The 22157-nt window shown below is 39.7% G+C and overlaps 1 protein-coding gene across 2 annotated transcripts in view; it reads right to left on the bottom strand.

Annotated features, from left to right (window-relative positions):
- Window positions 1–22157, bottom strand: part of KL (klotho) — a 59826-nt gene that overhangs the window by 19565 nt on the left and 18104 nt on the right. For both annotated transcript variants that reach the window (XM_064645528.1, XM_064645527.1), the window contains exons 2-3: window positions 6414–6924; window positions 1476–1744 (exon numbers count right to left, since the gene is read on the bottom strand). In XM_064645528.1, coding sequence (XP_064501598.1) covers window positions 1476–1744; window positions 6414–6924 — 780 coding nt within the window. The remainder of the gene's footprint in view (window positions 1–1475; window positions 1745–6413; window positions 6925–22157) is intronic.

Below are 22157 nucleotides of genomic sequence, written 5' to 3'. Positions count from 1 at the left end.
TCTTCTCCTTTTCAGCCTTTGGTGTGTGGTTCCCCCTGAGTTCAGATTTCCTTGTCCTGCCCTCTGTTTGAAAAGCAGGTGTCAGCCTACAACCAGTGTTCAACTTGTAGCTGAGGCTCTGCAAACTGTGTAAAGAAGCTGCTGAAAATCAGTTGCTATTTTCTCCGGAGAGGTCAGTACTGTGCTTATAGAAGAAAGTAATAAAAAACAGCATGTCTGAGGGAAATTGCTTTTCTGCAGAATTGTCCCTTGTAGATTACTAAAGCATGCATTTCCACTAATACTGTGGGAATGCTGTCAAAACAGTTTTTCCACTGTGATGCATCTACAAATCACACTACCTAAGCCTTACAGCACAAAATGTTTGAATGGCCTTCTGAAATGAAAATATTCAGCTTTGAAGGTTTTAGGGATGGGAGGGATTTTTTTAACTGTCGTAGGCTGACTGACTCCACAACTTCATAGTTGCTATTGATTCCAAAAGCAGCAATTCCACTTCCAATTCTTAATCTGCCTGAGAGCTAGGAGGATAATGACTTGAATTTTCTTGGAAATCAGTGCACCAGGTAAGGAAGCTGCAGTATTTTTCAAGAGAAAAAAGTCAGATCTTATTTCTGGAGTGAGAAAAAACAAATAAGCCCCTCACACTCTAGCCTTAAGAAAGATTATGTCTTTGTGGAAAATGTAAACTAAAAATTCTGTTCTTGGATCAAGCCTTTGAATTTACACCTCTTTACTGTGGTTAGAAAAGCCCTGCAAGCCAAAATAGCATCTGAGAATTACAGAGCCAAACAGTTGAAGAGATCATAACTAAGCTACAGTTTTTATTCATGCTATAAAGTCTTAAAATTTGAAAGATTCTCCCAAAGTATCAAATTAGTTGAAATAAAGAGTAAGAGCTGTGAATTGGATCCATAATCTAGCTAGGTGCTATCCAGGGGCACTGCAGGCCTCCATCAGACACAGTATGACATAAAATTAAAAAGAAGGAATACAGAAATTTCACCTAAATCTTGTTTACTTCCTTTTACACAAAATCACTCTAATGACAGCATCAGGATATATATGCCCAAGATGTAGAAACACATCACTGGAATTTTAAGAGTTTTCCGGAAGTTTTCTAAAACATATATACACTTCAGCAGTTTTAATCAACTTCCCTTTGAAAAGAACTGACTTCCTGTAACAGATAACATATGTCCACGGCAGATGAGCATCAGACCACTTTTCACTTCTGTAAGTTTTTCTAAGATGTTATTGTATCTCAATCTGACTGGTTCTCTTTGGTCAAACACAGAAAGCCTGGTGAAGAGGGAAAGACACAGTGTTCGGCACAAAACCCTTGTACTCGTCTCCTTGCAGCACTGGTATGTGGTAATACATACTGGCAAAGACACTCTATTCAGCAAATGTATCACTATGAACTCGTGCACTGATCTGGTTGGACAGTCTGCTGCCTTTACTATCAGACTCACCTGAATGTAGTTGTCAACAACTCCCCAAGCAAAGCCGCACGGAAAAATACCTTCTATGGGCTGGTTTTCAGGCAAAGGTGGGAACCCATTTTTTTGTATCAGCTTTTGATAGAATAAAAGAGAAGATTTGGGCATCAGCTTCTTGTCATGGCTTTGAAAATCAACATAAAACAATCCACGTCGAATGCTGTATCCCCTGTGCCACTCAAAGCCATCCAGGAGGGACCAGACTGTGTAGCCAAACACATTAACTCCGTCATACCGGATAGCTGAGGAAAGAACAAACCCAAATTTATCGTAGTGCTCATTTTTCCTCTGTACATTACACTGTATCAGCAATGTTTGCTGCATTCTTGTGTAAGAACAATGTAATAGGTCAGATAAGTACTCAGGGCCTGCCTCAAAGCCTTTTCAGGGAAGATAATTCAACTGCACTCAAGGAGCCGCCAGGTTATGGGTGCACCATGCAAGGCAGCAGAGGTACCTGGCTTGGCTTTAAATAAGCAAGATTTAGAAAGAGCAGCCACGCAGCAGTGGTTTGAGCAGTGCTGCTAATTAGGTGAGCCAAACCTCAGCCTTAGAGCAGAGCATGCTGCACCTGAACCATCTGCAGCAACTGAACTGGTGACTGCGCTGCACTGCCCTCTGCTAATCACACACTGCAGCTCACACCCAGGGAGCTTAAGTGCCCTTACTGCAGCACTACTCTGCATGCAAACAAAAGTTATACTCTTTTGTTTTTTCTCCTCCCCCTCCCGCCACAACAAATACGTATTGAGAAAACCCTGACAGCACTCTTGGTGTGCTCACGAATTTTTAAAACCACAGAATTTAAGTAGAAATGATAATGCAGGAAGACTCTGTTTATTTGATAATTCTGTCTTTTTACATCTTTTATGGAATAGCATTTTTCAGTTTAAATATTTAAGAATTTCTAAAAATATGCATATGTTCTAGGTCAACTGTTTGACTTCTAAGAATTACCACACACTGAAGGTTAATAGCAGGGTCTACTGACATCTGTTAGTATTACCAGCACCATAGTTTTATTTTAAGATTCCAAATGATACTCACTTTTAGTTTTATTAAACACTGAAATTTAGCAAAATGTTCCTGGGCAAGGCTCATCTCCAGGAAAGCATAAAGGAGTGTGCTTATTTGAATTACATAATTAGACCCACCCTAATTCAGCAATGCATTTAAGCACATTCTTAAATGTTCTTCTGAACTCGTGTTTGGCTCTGTAGGCAGCAAAGTTTATCTTTATTACTCACCATCTTCTGTCAACCCAAACTGGGTACTGACTGAACATAATATTTTCCAGCCTACTAACACTGAAAGCGTTATTTCAGGCAACCAGAATATCAAGATCCTAATTTCCTGGTTTTATCACTGTACCTCACTACAATCAGTTACAAAGGACCACATGGATTCTTGATTGTAACCCTGTTTGAATCAATTAAATGAACAATGCAGTTAAATAAGCAACAAATTTGGCACAGTCTCCACCAAAGGTCATGAGAAAATGTCTAAGGAAATGGAATATTTCTCCCTCTAAAGGCATCATTCTTTTGTGTTTGGCAAATGTCAGTATTTTTCTAACGTCTGCATGCATCCATGATGACATCCGCCATACCAGCAGAGTAAAAGCCAATGCAGGTTCACTGTGTTAACCGGTCTCAGTGAGAATTTCTTTGAACAGCATCTCACCCCTTCTGTAAGTCATCACACAGCACTCCCACACTTCCTGAGCACCTCGTAAAAATCCCCCTCAAATCCTTCTTTAAAAATGTATTAACTTTTAAGTGTCACCTACTAAAGAAGTAATTTGAAAAAATGTTGGAAGTTCCTAGAAGTCTGGAAGCCTCAAACACAGTATTCCACATGGATTGCACATTACTGGAAAACCACTATGAAAATTAATGTGTTCTTTTTTTTCCCTTTTTCTTTTTCCTTTTTATGTCTCCCTTGTTTTCTTTATGTCTGTTGGTGTGCAAACCAGGCAGACTGAAACCTAAACTGTCCTTGCTTCTGAAACTTAGTGGCCTTGTCCATACTACCCACTGCAAGTGACTCCTGTCCTGAGCAATCCTGCACAGTATGCCTAAAGTGTGACACTGTACAGACCAGAACTCTGCCAGAGCTGGATTAAAAATTAAACAGCAGTTCAGCACATGCTCTGCTTAGCTCAGTAATGCAGAAGTCGTCCAAGGAAACACGGCAGACTCATAAGGATCAAATACAGATCTTTAAAACCCTCTGCTTAGCTGCTCTCCAACTCTGGTGTCTGACGGTGAGGCGTGTGAAGCCTTCAGCCCCTGCTTCCATGTGGAAGGTGCCCAGGATCTATGTTTTGCCTCTGCACATGTCTGAGAAGAGCTTGGTCCCGCCCTGTCAGGGGCCCGGCTGCTCCTCTGCTCCTTAAGACTCTGAATTCAGGCCTGTTAACTCCCCAGACAATGACCTAACCCCTCCACAAGTCAACATGGCCCAGAGGAACTTGCATGCCCTCCTAGTAAACATGCTCTGCCTTACAAGACACAAGTCATTTATTTGTTGCACCACAGACAGAGCTGGGAAGTGAATATGACCCCAGAGTAAATGGTGAGATACCTACATATGTGAGAAGACATCTCCAACCAATTAGCAACTCTAATTAAAATTCAACTACTTTATATTACAGCTCTATTTACTCTAATCAACCTTAAATGGTGTCCGGAAGAAAAGAAAAATCAAAAATAGTAAAAGGATTTAGGGCTGTGAATCCCAAATAGAGATTCTTTCCCAGAACAAAAACAAACAAACAAGAAAAAACCAAAAACAACGACAACAACAACAAACCAAAAACACCAGAAACATGTACAGAGCTTGTCTACCACATGTAGTATCAGAATAGACACCTACATAAGCAGCTCAGCTGAAATCAGGAGCACAATTCTTGAGCAAATCTCTCTCATCGTGCTTTGGTTTACATTACAGAGTGGTCTCAGGATGCAAGACCTGGGTTCCTTTTAGGTGAAATTAATGCAGAAATGGGCTTCAGGAGTATACACAGTGTGGACACCTGGCCCTCAACACCAGCTGTTTTTACTGTACAGGCTTGCTCCAACTGGGCTGCATTTACTTGTTAATGTAGATGCAGAAATAAGAAGTTTGTCTGAATCAGTGCATGCACACAATAAGGTAAAGATACCATCCAGATCTAGCAAGCAGCAAAGCCACCCTTATTCAGCCCTGTGTCTAAATTAATTATCCTTGCTTCTCAGTGCTATAGCTCCAAAGTCATTTCACTGTCCCTTGACTGCTGGAATGAATCTCATGGCAAATAGTTCAAGAACACATATTGCAGTGCTTTATTGCTTATTTCTCTCTTCAGAGAGAAAACGTGCCTTTGTCTTAGTTCTTTAATGAGGTACAACATGCACGATGTGTTTTGTGGATCTTTCTCAGCTAAATTCCCCCAGGTATTGCATAGAGAACTTTGGTATTTACATTGTATTTTGCAGATTCTAACAGCAAAAGATTTGGGTGCAATAATTTTCATTTTAATGACAACAAAGTCCCTTCTATAGATCCAGTCTGTCTCGGCTTTCTTTTTTCTTTTTTTTTTCTATAAAAGGTTTAGTCAAGTGCTAGTATTCTTAAGTTAATATGACAAGTTTGTCATACTGTTGTTGCTGTTATTACTATTTATTGAGTGACACATTAAAGGAAAGACACTTTGTAAATTGAGATTGCTTCCAGACAGCTGTGCTTAAAAGGCAGATCCATGTATGTATTTCCAGTAATTTGAAAACTAAGCAGAAATAGGGGCAATTGAAATATGACTCCTTCATGAAGATGAGCTCTTCATCTGACTTCATGCAAACTAGTGATACTGTACTTGCAACAGTCAGTTACTGTTTTGCTTCCATTCTTCTGGAAAAGTACTGACTCAGGTACTTTTTCACCTTTTAATTTATTTGCAATAATTAGGTTTGTGGGATAGCAGATGAAACCAACTGGGGAGTCCTCCGCATCTTCATGAGTGCTGAGAATAAAATAAAAGCTACTTTTACTCATCCACTGTATGAAAATGGTAATGTAACACAATGGCTATCTCATCTAAACTAATAGCCACAATAATACTCTTTTTAAAACAAGAACAGTAAACTGTAGATGAGTAAATCAGTTATTAAATTGTAAATTAATAAATGAAAATACAATTAAAGTTGAAATGGGCATCCCAACAGCTTATTGGTGACTACTAGGATTGAAAAAAATCTGTTTTCCATAAGGAAATGGGAAGTTAGAAAATAACCCTCATATAAGGTGGTGTTATTTCTCTTCCTGTTTGGAAAAAATAATAGGCTAACAAATTAAGTTATTTAGATTATATAACCTCAACCATTTTGTTTTCTTTAAACTGACGTAAATTCAGATTACTGTCATTGATGCCCACAGCTGCACCAATGTAAAATTTGTGTCAGGGCAAGGTGCAGAATGAAAAAGTTCCAATTTTTCATTTTAAAATTAATTATTTCAGTCTTTGTTTTTTTTTTTCCCAGAGGAATTCCTATTGCATAGTGTTTACGTCCTCACATATTTATTCTCATGTTTTGTACCTATGCATTCAGATAAGGAAAACAATTATTAATAAATAACAAAGTAAACTCTCCTAAGTCCACTGAGAATACAGTTCAGACATTTTGCACTTCCTCCCACCAAAGACAGTAGAATTTTTCCTGCTGACTTCAAAGACAGCAGCATCAAGCTCACCAAATGCTATCTTCAAGAAAAGAACAAACCCAGGAAAGGGATTTGAAGTCTCATTTCAAAAGTACCAAGATGAATGTTGAAGATTAAAATCAGTTTTCAGACTGGTGCTTTAACACATCTCTGTAGGCTATACTGCCTCATGATTTTTTCAAGCACATATTAATACAAACTCAGGCCTACCTTTTAAAGTTTCCATAATGAACTTTTTAAGATAGTAAATATATTTGGCATCATCTCTCTTGGTAGTACCAGAAACAAACCAGCTGTTCTCCACAATGAATATTTGGGGCTTGTTATATTCACTGTTTATCCAGTAAAGGAGTTGCCTCAGGCTGATTGATTCCAACTGCTGGAATTTCATGTGTGAGTCCAAAAGCTGGAAACTCAGGGTAGCTCCGAAAGAAAGAGCAAAAAAGTCTGCTGTTCCCTTGATATACTTCTTCTCAACTTCACTGAATTCAGGCAATAGAGATGAGAGGTTGCTCTTCATACTCTCTGGATAGTCACCATCTATAAATATGGGCTTAGCAAACCAGCCAAGCACAAAATCAAGGGATTTTTGACATTCTTTTATGTTTTTTTCAGTCATACGTTGAGGTTTTATCCAGTGTGAGCCAAGGGCAATGGACACTTTTCCTCTTTGAGTTGGACGAAAATGGTCATTGTAGAGATGCCAGACTTTAGCATGAGCCTGTTGAAAAGGAAGACTGTAATTAAAGGACCCAAAAATCCATTTTAAGTAACACAATTAGTCTAAGTACAGACAGCCAGTGTCACGTTGTAATCAAATAAACACGGCACTTAAGGGCTCAGTCTTATTCCTTCATCCGTAATTTACAACACCTAAATTAACTTTTCTTAAATACCACATATCAACTAGAAATTTCTAGTTGGTTGAGGAAAGATGGATCTCAGTTTTCCAAGAGATAATATTCCAGGTAATGAACACACTTTTAGCTAGGCACCTTAATTAACTTTTATTATTGAATTCAGACATACTTCTAGTACTTATGAAAATGAAAACGCATTTAACCAAACGTATTTCAAAGCATGTTTTCATTATAGGAATATCACTTTATCTGTAGATTCACAGATATATAAAGAAGGAAAGTCTATTCTTAAGAACTGCCCAGATCTCTGAAACAATACAAAAAAAGAAACACCTTTGAATTTATTCTCTTTCAATCAGAACACACAATATAGGAATATATAACTACCAATCTGGATTTTTAAAAGTCTGGTGAAAAGCAATTTGCCACAGGTCCTGAAAAATTATTCCAATAATTCAATTTAATTTATTAATATTTGCTATTTACTCCTAGCATCTGATTTTAAGCATTTGTCTTGGTATCATTTTATCTTTTACTGTGAGGACATATTTTCTACCAAATTTCTTTCCTGTGATCTTACATAGTCGGTTGAAACAGTCTCTTGATGTTCCCTTTGAAAGCTAAGCAGATTAAGTTCCTGAAGCCTTGCATTACCTTCAGGCGTTACCTTCAAGCTCTTTAACCATTCTCATCGCTCTTCTCTGATTCTCTTCCAATTTGTCATCATCAGTTTTAAACTGCAGAAGCAGAACTGGACATAAAATGCCAGTAGTAGTCTTGCCAGCAGTAAAACCAGAGACAATCTAATACACTATTTCTGCTTATATGGCTGTAGAATTACACTGTCAGCATATGCTCATCTTAACTACCATACCTCCAGACCCCTTCCTCACCTAAAACATATCTTTTCTTTGAACCTATCTTATCAAAGAATTTTGACTGCTCCATGAATCAATATCCCATCTTTTGCCATTTACACATTCATAGAAATGGTCATGTTTTTTTCTAGGTCATTGGTAAAAACGTAAAAATATGAGCTTTGACAACACAAAACTGGGGGGAGTGGCCAATACCCCAGAGTTCTGTGCAGTCCTCCAGAAGGACCTCAGAGATGGGCAGAGAGGAACTGTCTGAAGTTCAACAAAGGCAAATGCAGAGTTCTGCACCTGGGGAGGGACAACCCCCTGCACCAGTACGGGCTGGGAGCTGACCTGCTGGAAAGCAGCTCTGTGGAGAAGGACCTGGAGGTCCTGGTGGACGACAAGCTGTTCATGAGCCAGCAGTGTTTTCTTGTGGCCAAGAAAGCCAACGGAATCCAGGAGTGCATTAGGAAGAGCATTGCCAGCAGGTCAAGGGAAGAGATACTGCCCCTCTACTCAGCCCTAGTGAGGCCACATCTGGAGTGCTGTGTCCAGTTCTGGACCTCTCAGTACAGGAGAGACATGGAGCTCCTGGAGCAAGTTCAGCAGAAGGTAGCAAATGATTAAGGGGCTGGAGCACCTCTCTTATGAGGAAAGGCTGAGGGAGCTGGGCCTGTTCAGCCTCAAGAGGAGATGACTGAGAGGGCACATCATCAATGTCTATAAGTATCTGGAGGGAGGGTGTCAAGAGGATGGACCAGGCTCTTCTCAGTGGTGCCAAGCAATATGACAAGAGGCTACGGGTAGAAAATGATGCAGAGGAAGTTCCACCTGAACATGAGGAAGAACTTCTTTACTGTGCGGGTGACCATGTACTGGAACAGAGCCCAGAGAGGTTGTGGAATCTCCCCCCTAGGAGATATTCAAGAGCTGTCTGGACACAATCCTGTGCCATGTGCTCTAGGATAACCCTGCTTGAGTAGGGAGGTTGGACCAGATAAACCACTGTAATCCCTTCCATCCTTACCCATTCTGTGATCCCATGAGTCTGAGATCTACTCATTAGAATAAAGCCTACCTAATAACTATTCCCAATTTACAGTTGCAGTTTGAGATTCATCAGTTAGTATTTGTTCATATGTGCTGTGATGACATGAACCTCCATTCTTACCGTACAGTCATATGACAGATTATTAATCAAAATTTCACTTGCATTTTTACCTCTCCCTGGAATATAAACTATACACAAAGCCTTATAATTTTACTCCATGCAATTTGCATGTTGGCAAATTTTATAATTAATTTATTGTTAGTTGCTGTTCAGTTTGTTTTTCATATACTCTTACCATTTATGCTTTGAACTATAATCCCCTCCAGTTGCCAGCATTACTAGGAAAATAGTTTTTGACATAGTCATTGTTAATTATCCAGGAAAACAGCAAATTCTATCATTTTACTGTTCTTTCAGAATTTTAATGATCACAGCTGGGAGAAAAACAATTGGAAGTAAAGGACAACTAAAGGTAAGATCAATAATCAAGGCTCAGTTCAGTAGCCCCCAAAAATAAATCTGCTGCCTTTGAGTATACAAAACATCTGTGCAGATCTGACACCAGCTCTACAAGAGACTAGATCCATACCCTTTTAGACTGGTCACCAAAATCCAAAAAGAATCTTGGAAACTGTGAATCGCAGTACACACCTATGTAAGTGCATCTGAATCAATCTCTCAGTCGCTCTCATTTATAATACATCAATAGCTCCAATAAACATGATGCAGCACAACCATCTGTCTGTATTAATACAACGGATTTTGATGCTAGCGAGAAATTACAGTAATGACTTTGAAGTCTCATGTCAAAAATAAGAGCTGACCTAAGTACAGACTTCATTTTACTCCACAGCAAAGCTCCATTACACTGATGAAAGAACAAAAGACATTACACATCATGACCAACACCCAACACTTTAAATATGATTTTTAAAATGCCACTGGGAACAAATTTATCACCACTTGCAACTCAAATTTGCACTCCCAAATTTTCCCTCATAAAGGGGCCATATATTCTTCCTCTGTTGGATGTGACTCATGTCCAGATTTCCTGTCTCAAATGCTAAGATACCAGCATGCACACTCTCAAACACACAGTTTCATCTCTGTCAGCTGCACTTGCTGCCCATCCATAAAACATCTCAAGGACTGTGGAGAACTTGCCCCATAACTCTTGGCCCTCCCTGTTTCCTATCAGTGGAGAGAGATCTTCCAGAATTTGTGTAGCTCTGGATCTACCATGAAGAAAGGAGGAAGGGAATTCTGCTGGTTATCCCTCTATATGCACAAGGAGGGGCTATTTACTCCCTCATTGCAATGAAAAAAGATGAAGTGTAGCAATGTGAGATCATCTCACTAAACTTTACTTTCTAAGCAAGTCACCTAGTCTGCCTCTACAGAAAATGAGACAACTTTTGTCTAAGACATGCAGGTGAGTCACTCTTTGGGTGTCCCTCTCTCTCTACTGATAACAGACAAAACTTGTTATTCAGTTTAAACAAGACATGTTCTATAAGTAGATGAAAGCAGACAAGAAGAAGCCCACTTAAAGGTCTGCCCTCTGGAGTGTGCATGAAGTGGAATTGAATTATTTCCATTAAAAAAATGCTAAACCTAGAAAACAGTGAATCAAAGACCCCAGGCTCTGTGGATGTAGATTAAAGAAGCAGCCAAAATGGCATAGAAATAAAGCTGGAAGAAGCCAGTGACAAAGCAGAGAGTCTCTATGGAAATCTGGAACAGAATTCATTTGCCTAAAACTAGGTGTCTAATGCAGTTTTAGAGACTCCAGAGCATTTCAGCCTGAATTCCAGCCAGTTTCAGAAAGCTGCGAGTCTCCCAATAAATCCTAAATCACATCTCTTAGCTCCAAAGAGATACCTGGAATGCTAAAGAACATGTCAAATTATAATTTTCACCTACACTCGTCTTCTGGCAAATGAGTCCTATTCCTAGGGTGGGACTCCTTTTGAGTTGAAGACATCTTATATATTTCACTGTCCACATATGAACTATGCCCAAGCTCCCACTACAGGTAACAGAGATCTCTGGCTCCATCAGCTGCCTTAACACAGGCAACTAGTTGCCACTCCAGAATGATACAGGCCCAGGTCATATCTGCCATTTCCAGGCAGATGTGACCTGAATAGCCTGACAAGTCTCACAGAGCACTACTTATACTGAGTTAATGGATTCCCAAGTACAATCTACTCAGCACAGCAGTCACAGTGTCACACCCAGCAGGACCACTACCTAGGTCCCAATAACTCTATGGATTAGTGGCAGGATTTCATGTACCTGAATGTGAGTGGCAGATATGACTCAGGACCCAATGTGAGACCTTGGTCTTCCGGAGCAGCAACTGGAGGCCAGGGTAGCTCAAGTGACACTGTACCTCGGCTGGGACAATTGAAACCTTCTAGATATCTATTACCTATAACTGGAGTTATGTGCAGACAAAATAAGTAGGAAACAACCCACCATCAGTTCCTTTATATTTATCTGAAATCTTACTTCCAGATCACAGTGACTTATTTTTAGCTCACGTCCAACTAGGATTAAGGTCATGGCAATCCACACTTCAGTACTTCTACTGACATACAGCATGGTGACTCCATGTCCCTGTTTTTGCAAGATCCTGAGGGGTACTTTGCTCCTTGTTAGCTCAGACAGGTGTGCAGTGCTCATAAATCACCTGGCTTGGCTGAAAAACCTTACTAAAAAAGGCTGGTGACAAACTGTCTCTAGGAAGGGTTGTGCAGTCACCTGTGTGTTATGAGCAAAACAGCTAAAACTTGTGTGCTGGTCTCCAGGCTGTTGAACTTGGGTAGTCTTGTTGTTATTACTTGGATTCAGAGAGCAGCACATACTGTTAGACACCAAACACTTGACTGACATCTTTCTGGGGGGTAATACCTAGATTCTTGAGCTTACTGAGCCTTGAGCTAAACTGGCATTGGGAAGCTGTGGATTAGGATGGGTGCTCTCTGTGCAGAGAGAACAGGAACAGACAATCAGGAACAGACCATCAGGAAAGCTTTTAAACAGCATGCACTTTATTCCTAAAGTGCTTTCATCCCTAAGAAAATCATTAAGTTCTATATCACCATGCAAATGAAAGACATAGCTTGTCCTTAGCTAAGCCCATTTCTATGTTTGTACTTCACTCATGTTTCAGGCTGTTTTCAAGTGGATATGTTCTTCTGCTGCTGACTTTCCCACCCATATACCCATTTGGACCACACTCTATCTATGTTCAACTATGAAACTCTGACATTGGTTGTATTTTATCAGCCTTAAAGAGATCTCTGTATGAATCAAAGTCAGCAATGCCAAAACCAAGCCTTGATGAAGTGTCAAACACATTTCCAAAGCAGAAAAAAAAACCCTGCAACATCATAGCGTGGACTAGTCCCACCTTATTCCTGCAGTGACAGCAGAAGTAGTTCAACACAAGCAAACAAGCTTCACAATCTGACAAAGTCCTACTCTCTTGCAGGACAGTTCTACATAGTCCAAGAATCATTAGGTGAAGTCAATTTAGTGATACATAGACATTTGTTTGCCTGACTACTCCTCTGAATTCCTGGTCATGATCATTAAGACCTTCCTGAGCCTGGCACAGATATGGATCATTCTGCAAGTTCTCAGTACTTATATTTATCATGACGCACAACCTTCACAAGTGCAAATCAAGAATTATAATTGGGAACATCATGATTTCATAATTTGTGTTCATTCCTCCAGAAAAAGTTGTCTCAATTTTAAGTTGTGTCTTCTGAACCAGTAATAATACCATTCATTTCACACATAAACTGCACAAAAACACTGCTCTCCACACTCAGATGAATTATCCTGTATTAACTCTCTATTTGCATGTTAACGAAATTGAATAGAAAAGTGTTACTGTAACTTGCACTGCTGAGGTGACATCTCAAATCCTGTGTTCAGTTTTGGGCCCCTCAATACAAGAAGGACATTGAGGTGCTGGAGCATGTCTAAAGAAAGACAATGGAGGTGGGGAAGGGTCTGGAGTACAAGTCCTATGAGGAGCAGCTGAGGGAGCTGGGGCTGTTTAGCCTGGAGAAGAGGAGGCTCAGGGGTGACCTTATCGCTCTCTACAACTACCTGAAACGAGGCTGGAGCGAGGTGGAGGCCAATCTCTTCTTCCAGGTAACAAGTGACAGGACAAGAGGAAACAGCCTCAAGTTGCACCAGGAGAGTTTAGATTGGATATTCGGAAATCTGTCTTCACTGAAGGAGTTGTCGAGCACTGGATCAGGTTGCCCAGAGAGGTGGTGGAGTTACCATCCCTGTAGGTATTTTTAAAAGACATGTAGGTATGGGACTGAGGGACATGCTACAGTGGTGGACTTGTCAGTGCTGGGTTAATGATTGGACTTGATGATTTTTTCCAAGTTAAATGATTCTATAATTCTATGATTTAGCAATGCAAAGAGAAGAGATAGTTGGAAAAGGTGTACAAAGGTTTTTTGATTACTATGAACTGGGCTGATGTACCTCCAAGAAAAACATCATTATTCAGTTCTACATCAAAAGCCCTTCTGAAACTGATATAATTATTTGAGTGACATGGGAAAGTCTAGTGTGGGATTAGTCACAATGTGCCTTGTACCAGGAAGGGGAAAATATAATGTGTTTTTTCCCCAATATCATCAAAAGCAAGTATTTTAACCAAAAACTACAACAAAGGATGTCACATTTCATATAAGTTTCACTGTTAGATCATAAGTCAAGTAGGTTTTACCCACACAGTCTTTGGGCAAACATTCTCTTTCACAATCAAATTATATTCCTAATACTGAGTAACAGATATTTGCTTAAGGTTTTTCCTGTATTTCAAAACTACTAAGATAAGATCTTCATATATAAAGCATAGGACTTTTCTAGATGTTAGTTATGTAGTAACTTAATTTTTCCCCAATAATTCCTTCCCAAATAAGTATTTTCTAGTTTTCTTTTTGAAGTCTGTTAGCCAACATTACCACAGATGATCAATTCAATTATTTTTGACCAATCTCATCAACCTGGGAACAGAATTTATCTTGTAAATGGTACACAGAATGCCAAGTGAACATTTTTCAATCTACAACCACACAATGTAAAATTTGCTAGAATTACAGTTCTAAGTATTGATCACACACCTGAACTACCACTGTTCTGTTCCAGTTCCTTTCTCAATACAATTTAGTCACTGTTTTTCACACTGTGGTGGTCATTGTAAATGTTCTGATGCCTCATGAACATGAATGGATTTATTCCTGCCACACATAAGGCAAAAAGCAATATCACTCCTATTTTAAGAATTGGGAACAGAGATGTTACAACATGCATAGAAGAAGAAAAATTAAACCAGATACCTTAAGTTGTAGAGCAATGTTTTAACTCCAGAACAGTGTCTCTGTTTGGTGTGGTACTCTACAGAAAAAGCACCAAAGATGGCATTAAGTCCTTGTCTGAAGGCACAGTGAGTAGATAAAACACCAATTTTTCCCATTACAGGCAAAATACAGGAGCTTTGCTAGCATGAGAATGAAAGGGAGAAGGTAGCCTGAAAGCATGAAGCTAAGCCACAGCATCAAGATGCATTGCAGGTATTCCAAAAATATTAGCAGAAGGGAAAAATAAAAAACAAACCTAAAAGATAAGAAAGCAGGTAAGAGTTATTTTTACACTTTGCTACTGGATTTTGTAGCAGATGAAAGACTGGGAAGGCTTGTACTTTCACATACCATATGCATAGCCATAAGTGAACATTATCACAGATAGATATGCAGCAGAGAGACACAAAGTGACCACAATGGGATGGAAGGAAACAAAAACCCCCTTGACCTCATTGTGTCAGGTGATTGCTGTAGGAAACCTTTCCTTTGAAGTACAGAAAGTCGAGCTGTTATGGCACAATCCCTGAGTTAAGCCTCTCTCAGACTTACCCTGCCTTTGAAAGGCCACTCGCTGGGCTAGTGCCTTGTGGCGTGGCAGCCAGAGAGAAGGCAGCTGTACCGCCCAATGCACTCTGCACATCTCACTGTCACCATCAGAGGCTGTGCAAACACAGGTGTACACATCTGGCAGGGATTCACCTCACCTCATTTTTGTCATCACCTGCATCTGAGCACTTCTCACACAGAGGAGGGGGAATGCCTCCAGGTCACAATTCACTCAAGCCATTTTTAATGCCCAGGTGAGAGCAAGACGAAAAATGCCTGTTCCCCTCCACTCCCCAAACTCAGAGGCTGGCACGACCACTGGAGTCAATATCCTGTCCAAATAACTAAAGCACCAAGAGATGAGTGGGCTGGGAAAGCAGTTTGAAGTCTCCTGAGGTGCAAAGAGTCTCTGAAATATAAAGGTCATCTGGAAAAGAATTAAACGGCATTTGGTTTTGAGAAGCAATGGGAGACAAGATAAAAATAGCTTTATTTCTGACAACAAGTGCTTCTGAGACACTTGATGTGTTTAATCATTTTCCGTTACCTCTGACAGAAAAGATTAATTACGGAACTGCACAAAAATAGTTCAAGGAATGTTGTGACCCATGTGAATATTAAGATATGAGAGATTCTTAAACAGAGTACAAAAAGAAGATAAAAGTACAGAGCAGTACCCTTGAGTGATTTAAAGCTTAGAGACAATCTTGCAGTACTGAAGTGAACTAAAATAGTCCCTGATAACAGATTCAGAATCTGGGACACAGTGCTCAGGCAGTACTTAGGAGAAGACCAAGACACAATCATTGCCATCAAAATTGTTTTGGGCGTGCTAGAGCTAAATAAACATACAAAAGCTCCAGTACTCACACTGACCGGCAAAGTGATCTACCAGAGCATGAAACTCATGCTCTGGTTTGATAGGCCAGGCTCCAATCACAATGACATATTCAAATACACAAAACATAGATACAAGGGAAAAATACATGAAGAACTTAATTGTAATCCACAAAAGCAATCAGACAGAACTGCACAAGCAGTAGTAAACAGCACAAGCCAAGACAGTAACACCACTCTGCAAGAGCTGATAATTGTCAGACAATGTGCTTAACAAGAAGGATGAAAGAAGCACCACAACTTTGAAGGAACTCCTAGTGGGAAGAATGGTAACAGTTGTGGCAACTGAATACATCATTAACCAGAAAAGCAGATGGAACATCAATGGATTTTAAGCCACATTCTGGTTGGAAAAAAAGTACATGGTACATAGAATTAGCAGTGAGCAAAAAAGTTAATCATAAGACTCATATAAAACTGATACATCAAAACCATATGCAGAATATATAAAACTGATAAAGCAATGCCCAGTCAGAGCACTGAAAGTAAATGGATGCTAAAAACTGAAATACACAACATTTGTAATAGTACTGTGAAGGAGAAGTCTTCCACTATGACTCCAAATCTTTGGTGTCATGAAGGTCTGTACAGACTGGATGGAGAGGGTAAAACACAGCTGAGGAAGAAGTACAGGACTGCCTGCAGGAAGCTCTCAACTACAGAACATGGGTTCAGAAGCCAAAAGCCCCAGGATTCACGACTCTCCCCTGCACTAAGGCAGAAGCCAAATGAGGAGACTGTTGCCTCCAAAGCAAAAGCCAGAAGGATAACCAAAGTAACATATGTAACCTTCAGTGACATCAGTCTTAAAAAGAAGGAACTACTTTTGGTTAATTGCAGAATCAAAATAACTACAGAAATATATAAAAGGCAAATATTTCAAATACCTTTAAGGGTAAAAATTCTGGAAGAGGTACCTACTGTCAAGCATTTTTCTGTGTTTGATGTATCACCTGTTTTTCTGGTAGATGCAAATAAGGAAATCAAACACTCATCTGTGTATATTCACTCCCTCAACATACTGCTTGGAAATGGTCTTTCTACACACTGTGGAACTATGTTTGCTAACCCAGGTGTTTCACAGGAGAAACAATGTAATTCTGGTGGTTTAGTAGAAGCACATGAAGAAAATGGCTTTGAAAAGTCTGAGTGGTTGGCAGAAGATAAACAAACAAGAAAGGGCAATGAAACAAAATAGTGTGTTAGAAAGAACAATTTTCTTAGCAAGAGAGAGAGGTAAACACAAATAAGACTAAATTCCATTATCGATATGTGTACCCAACAGACAGGGAAGTGACAAAAAGATTTCAACTTGCTGGGCCTAATAGAACTAGCCAAACCAACAACCCAGCTTGAAAAGATCATAAAGACAACCGACAATTTGAGGGGAAAACTATACAATATAGAACCCAGGTTACTCATTACTACTATCCCCGCATTTAAAGCACCCAGAATAGAAGCCTGATGCTCTGGTGTTAATAATTAACCCCAAATCTTATTCTGGGCACACCAGTAGATTAAAAATGAATCGATCCAACTGCTCCTGGAGATGTACTGGAATATTCTGTGTGTGACTTAATACTGAGAGTCTCCTAGGAGAAAGACAGAAAGAAATCCCTGTCATATCATACTACAAGAATATCAAATGATACTGGATTTGGCAAATCTATGTTTGTAGAATAGCGAAAGGCTGACAGACTGGCAGTCAGAAATTATTCCTGAGGTACATGAATGTGCTGCCCTAAAAGCTTCAGAATTTCACCCGGAAATAAATGGGAAGAGGTTTTTCCCCAACTAAAGTCTCAAAAGAAATTAGACTGCAGGAGTATTCACGGCAAAGTGTTTATGAGTCCTGACCATCAGGCACAGAAGCAGTAAAAATACTCCCAAACCTCACAAATAAGCTTATTGGAGTAACAACTAATTTCATGAAGATCAGGCATTTCTGATGCTCCAATCTGGCCTATCATAAAAGCAGACAGCAGGATTTACTGGGTAATGGTTGGGGTTTGAGCAATTAATTCTGTTATACCATAAACCACACCTGTCGTAGCAAAAAATGCCAGAGTCTAGTAGAATAGATTTAGTCTTTGCTGTCTTTGTGATTTTGTTATCAGGGTAAAGCTGGGGAGAATTTCCCCCTACATTTCCAGGGCAGCAATACCGCTTTACATGCAGCTACTGCCCAAGGATTTCACTGTACTCTAGCTTTATGCAATATTCATATCATCCAAACATTGAAAAATTTATCAGAGGCTGATCAAATACATGTAATTTCATGAACAGATGATGTATTAGCCTACTGTCAGACTCAAACACCACTGAAAGAATGAATTAAACAAACGTAAGCCATAACTTTGGTAGCACAATTCTAAGTGAATTGATGAACAGGTCAAGTGGTATATGAAAGATAAATTAATAAGAAGCTCTTTGCTCTACAATTCACATAAGCTCAGACCTCTTCTGAGTTTTATTCTTCCCCTGGATTCTACACCTATGTTTGCATATATGATTAGGTCTTTAACCAAGTTGTTAAAGAAGGTGCAGCAATGGGAATGGGAATCAGGACAAAACCTGACCTCATCAGCCTTCAAAAAGGCTGGCATAGGTAGCCACATAGGGGATGCTGTTCTAGCATGGCCACTTCATTTGCACCTCATTACCCCTCCAGAAGCAGTAGAGGTTATGTTATCACAAAACCAAAGGAAGTCAGTCAGTTACTGTACAAAAAGGAGCATGTGGTGCTCCTGGGAGACTTAACACAGTGACTCAGAAATTCCAAAGTGGGCAAAAGGTGTGATTACCAAGCTCAGCATATTTAAGAGTATCAATAGTGTGGGCTCAGCAGAAGAATGAACTACAAGAATAGGTGGTCTCCAGAGCATATCATGGGAATCTCATCCAATTTGTTCACAAGAGAAGTCACGTCAAAGAGGCTAGAACACAAAAAAGGTAGCTTCCTCTGGAAGAAGACATTAAGGAACTGCTACAGAATTATTTAATGTGTACCACAGTAAATGTTTCTATAATTTAAACTAGACCCTCTCTTTTTTCAGCACCCAAAGATGTCAGCTCCATGGTTGCAAATATAAAATGACAAGTCCTTTATCAATCTCACAACAAAACAGGAACTGCTGCAGTGCCCAGCTAAATCACTACAAGGTAGTGACAATCAGAGGTATGAGAACGGCATGGTAGTGGTGGTTTGACTACTCACCAAATGGCTTCAGAAGATATTTCTGGATGAATGTGCTGGTCAATAGATTTCCCAATGTGAATTCCTCTGTGAGAAAAAAACAGCCACTGGACAGCAACACTAATGGACCTGGAAGAAGTCTCCACTAGTGGAGTGTAACAATAAGTAATAAAGAGGCATTTGGTTCTATGTAGTTGCCATAGGAATTATAAATTTAGTCAACATATATACAACCAATATATTAGAAGCTGTTGCAGATCACAGACCACAGCAGCCCCAAATGAATGAGGATCAAACAAATCTAATGACAGCAATGAGGTTAGCAACATTGTTTAATGATTCCAAAAACTTCAGGCTCTCAGACAACCACATCTAACAAGACTTTGGTGTTTGTGCATGTGGTAAAGCTGAGCACCACTAAGCAAGGTCAAAACAAAATGACTGGATCAGAACTCTGTGCTATAACATAGGCAAATACAATCCAGAATGAAAGGGACTTCCTTGAGGTAATTGCTACAGAATTCTTTTTTAAACCAAACATTTGGATTGTTCATGCCCATATCTAGTTCAGATACTCACAAGATAGTCTGAGTCTACTCTGCTGTAAGCTTGGTTATTAAGTTTAACCATTCTGAGTTTAGAACTGTGCATCAATGACAAGAGGCTATGGAATAAGATGGAAAGTTCAAGCCAGCCCCCTAGATGGATGCAAAAAGCAGCTCATCCTGATAAGCAAAGTAAACGTGAAGGTACCAGTTTTCAATCTTTGGACAACTCTTTAGATTACAATTTGACCAGATATGAATATGGAATTCTTCCTTCTTTTTCTAATCAGTCTGCAACTGTTTATGTCAGATCCAGCTGTGTTTGCATGCATACCCAATATAAAGCAATCACTACAAACTATCTCAGTGTATAACCTGCCTGAAAAGTTCTTGCTCATGCACATGTAATAGAACTGACTGAAGCGTGGGATTTTGCTTATACATCTTTAAAAGGATTGCTCAAGTTTCAAAAATCACCGAAACTGTAAATTGACTTTAATCTAGTAACTTTTGGAGTAGCTTTTGTGTGATAGTTGCAGATAATAAAGCATTCAGCTGTAATATCTGAAGTCTAGTTGGTTGTAAAACCAGCCACAAAAGCAATGATTACAGTGTGCTGCAATAGCAAACAAATTACTCACAAGCTACAGTAATAAAGAAGGCAGGGTGTCACTCTTGATGGGAATCCCTCTTGTGTGGTTTCCTTCAGTTGCAGGAATTTTGAATTTGGTTCTACATCCTGTAGCTGTTATCCCACTTACATTTTTATACTTCATATTTTGCAAAAAGTAGAAGAGTATTAAGTGCTGAGCAAATTGAGGAATAGCTATACCCTAGAAGAACAAAATTTGGACTACCCTTGGACCTATACATGTTATTATGAGGTCATATGAGGCAAGAAAGAGCTAACAGCTCCAAGAAGAACCACTGCTTGGTCCTGAAACATAGAAACCATAGGAAGATTCACAACATTGCTAGATTCAGGAGTAACAGCTCACAGTTTGCAGACTACTGAAAAAAAGGGATTATAGCCCAGTAAATACATTATTGCTATTGCTAGTACCAAGCCACGGGATTTATATGAACTTTATTTTGATTTAGCAGTCATGACTTACTGGTATCTGCTTTGGGTGACCATGAGTCTGTTTTAGCTGTAAACTGCTCAGCGATCAGGAGAGGAGGGAACTATTGCATGACTTGTTGAGTGCTTTCCTCCCTTTTGCACAAAGTTGGCTCTGTGGTGGCACAGTTCTAATCCAAATTGTATCACAGGCCTACTTCTAGGCAGCAGAATCCCCACTGTTGGGGGGGGCCAACTCAGATCTGAGAGAGATCCTGCCTAAGCAGGATGTGCTCCTAACAAAAGCATATGGGTCACCGGGGATCTTTGTCAAGCTTGTGAGCCAGTGCAAATGTCATGGGAATTCCACAACACAAACGGCAGAAGATATCTGTCCTCCAGCAACTGAATCCCACTCCTATGAAGCAGAAAGCAGATCCAGATCCTGACATATACCATTAGGTGTCAGAAGGGTTAATGTCCACTTGTGACCTAAGATTCCGTTGCTTAAACAGTACCATTTGGGATGCCTTGGACTATCAAGACACCTGCAAGGACAGATACTACACAAGACCTCTGGAAAACCTTTGTCTTCTGGACTGGCAATTGGAGGCAAGGCAAGATACTCTAAGCTTTTTAAATGGCACATGCTTGTCAGTGTGTGCAGCTTTTTTAGCCCTAGTGGCTTTTAAAGAGGTAGCCTTTTGAGTACATGAAGGTATGACTGTGAGAAGGATATATACTCTGAAACATTGCATAAGACTAAATCGAAATTCTGGAAAGATTTGGGGAAACCAAGAGGACCTAAGCTAGACTTTTTCACTCCAGAAGTTTTACATGAGCAAATCCCTGAAAGGCTGACATGCCGAATCAGAGGACCATGCAGATGGAGAAGGCAAGCAGAACTGAATGACTCATAACCTAGTGGTCTTGATGCCTCAGCTATCTGCCCACCTTTGCAACAGCACAGTGAAGTTTTAATTTATACAGTGGTTATTACTAGCTATAATTCTTCCTTAACGGTATTGCTTCCATTAAGCTAGGTTATGAAAGGAAAATGTGGGAAACTGTAGGAGGAATTCAAGCCAGTCACTCAGCAAAGGCACATCTCACCAGTGAGGATACAGTCACCGGAGGAGGCAGACTTTAGTCAGACGTATTTATTTTGAAGAATCACTACACTCCTCAGCAGCCACCAAGAAGATAAAGTGCAGCTGTTCAAATCAGAACTCAGAAGAGGAAAAAGAAATTCCAATGCAGGAAAAGATGAGGGAAAAAAGATTCATAGAGGGAAGAGAAACTCTTGGGGTACCACATTTTAAAAGATTCAAGAAAGAGATTAACAACTTCAGTCAGGAGATGGAGGGACAAAATGAGGCATCCAATTTTACAGTGGAAACAAATTTTGAATCTTTCCAATTCTTCAGATTCAAGGATGATTTATGTGTACTTATCCGGTCTTTTCTACAAGCTTTTGACTATGCTGCAGTCACAGATTAAACTGGATTCAAATTATATCTCCTTTGATTTGGGA

This window comes from Pseudopipra pipra, chromosome 2 (assembly GCF_036250125.1).
Source record: "Pseudopipra pipra isolate bDixPip1 chromosome 2, bDixPip1.hap1, whole genome shotgun sequence".
NCBI classification, from domain to species: domain Eukaryota; kingdom Metazoa; phylum Chordata; class Aves; order Passeriformes; family Pipridae; genus Pseudopipra; species Pseudopipra pipra.
The sequence above is the reverse complement of the archived record's forward strand: the minus strand, read 5'-3'. Positions and strand labels throughout refer to the sequence as shown.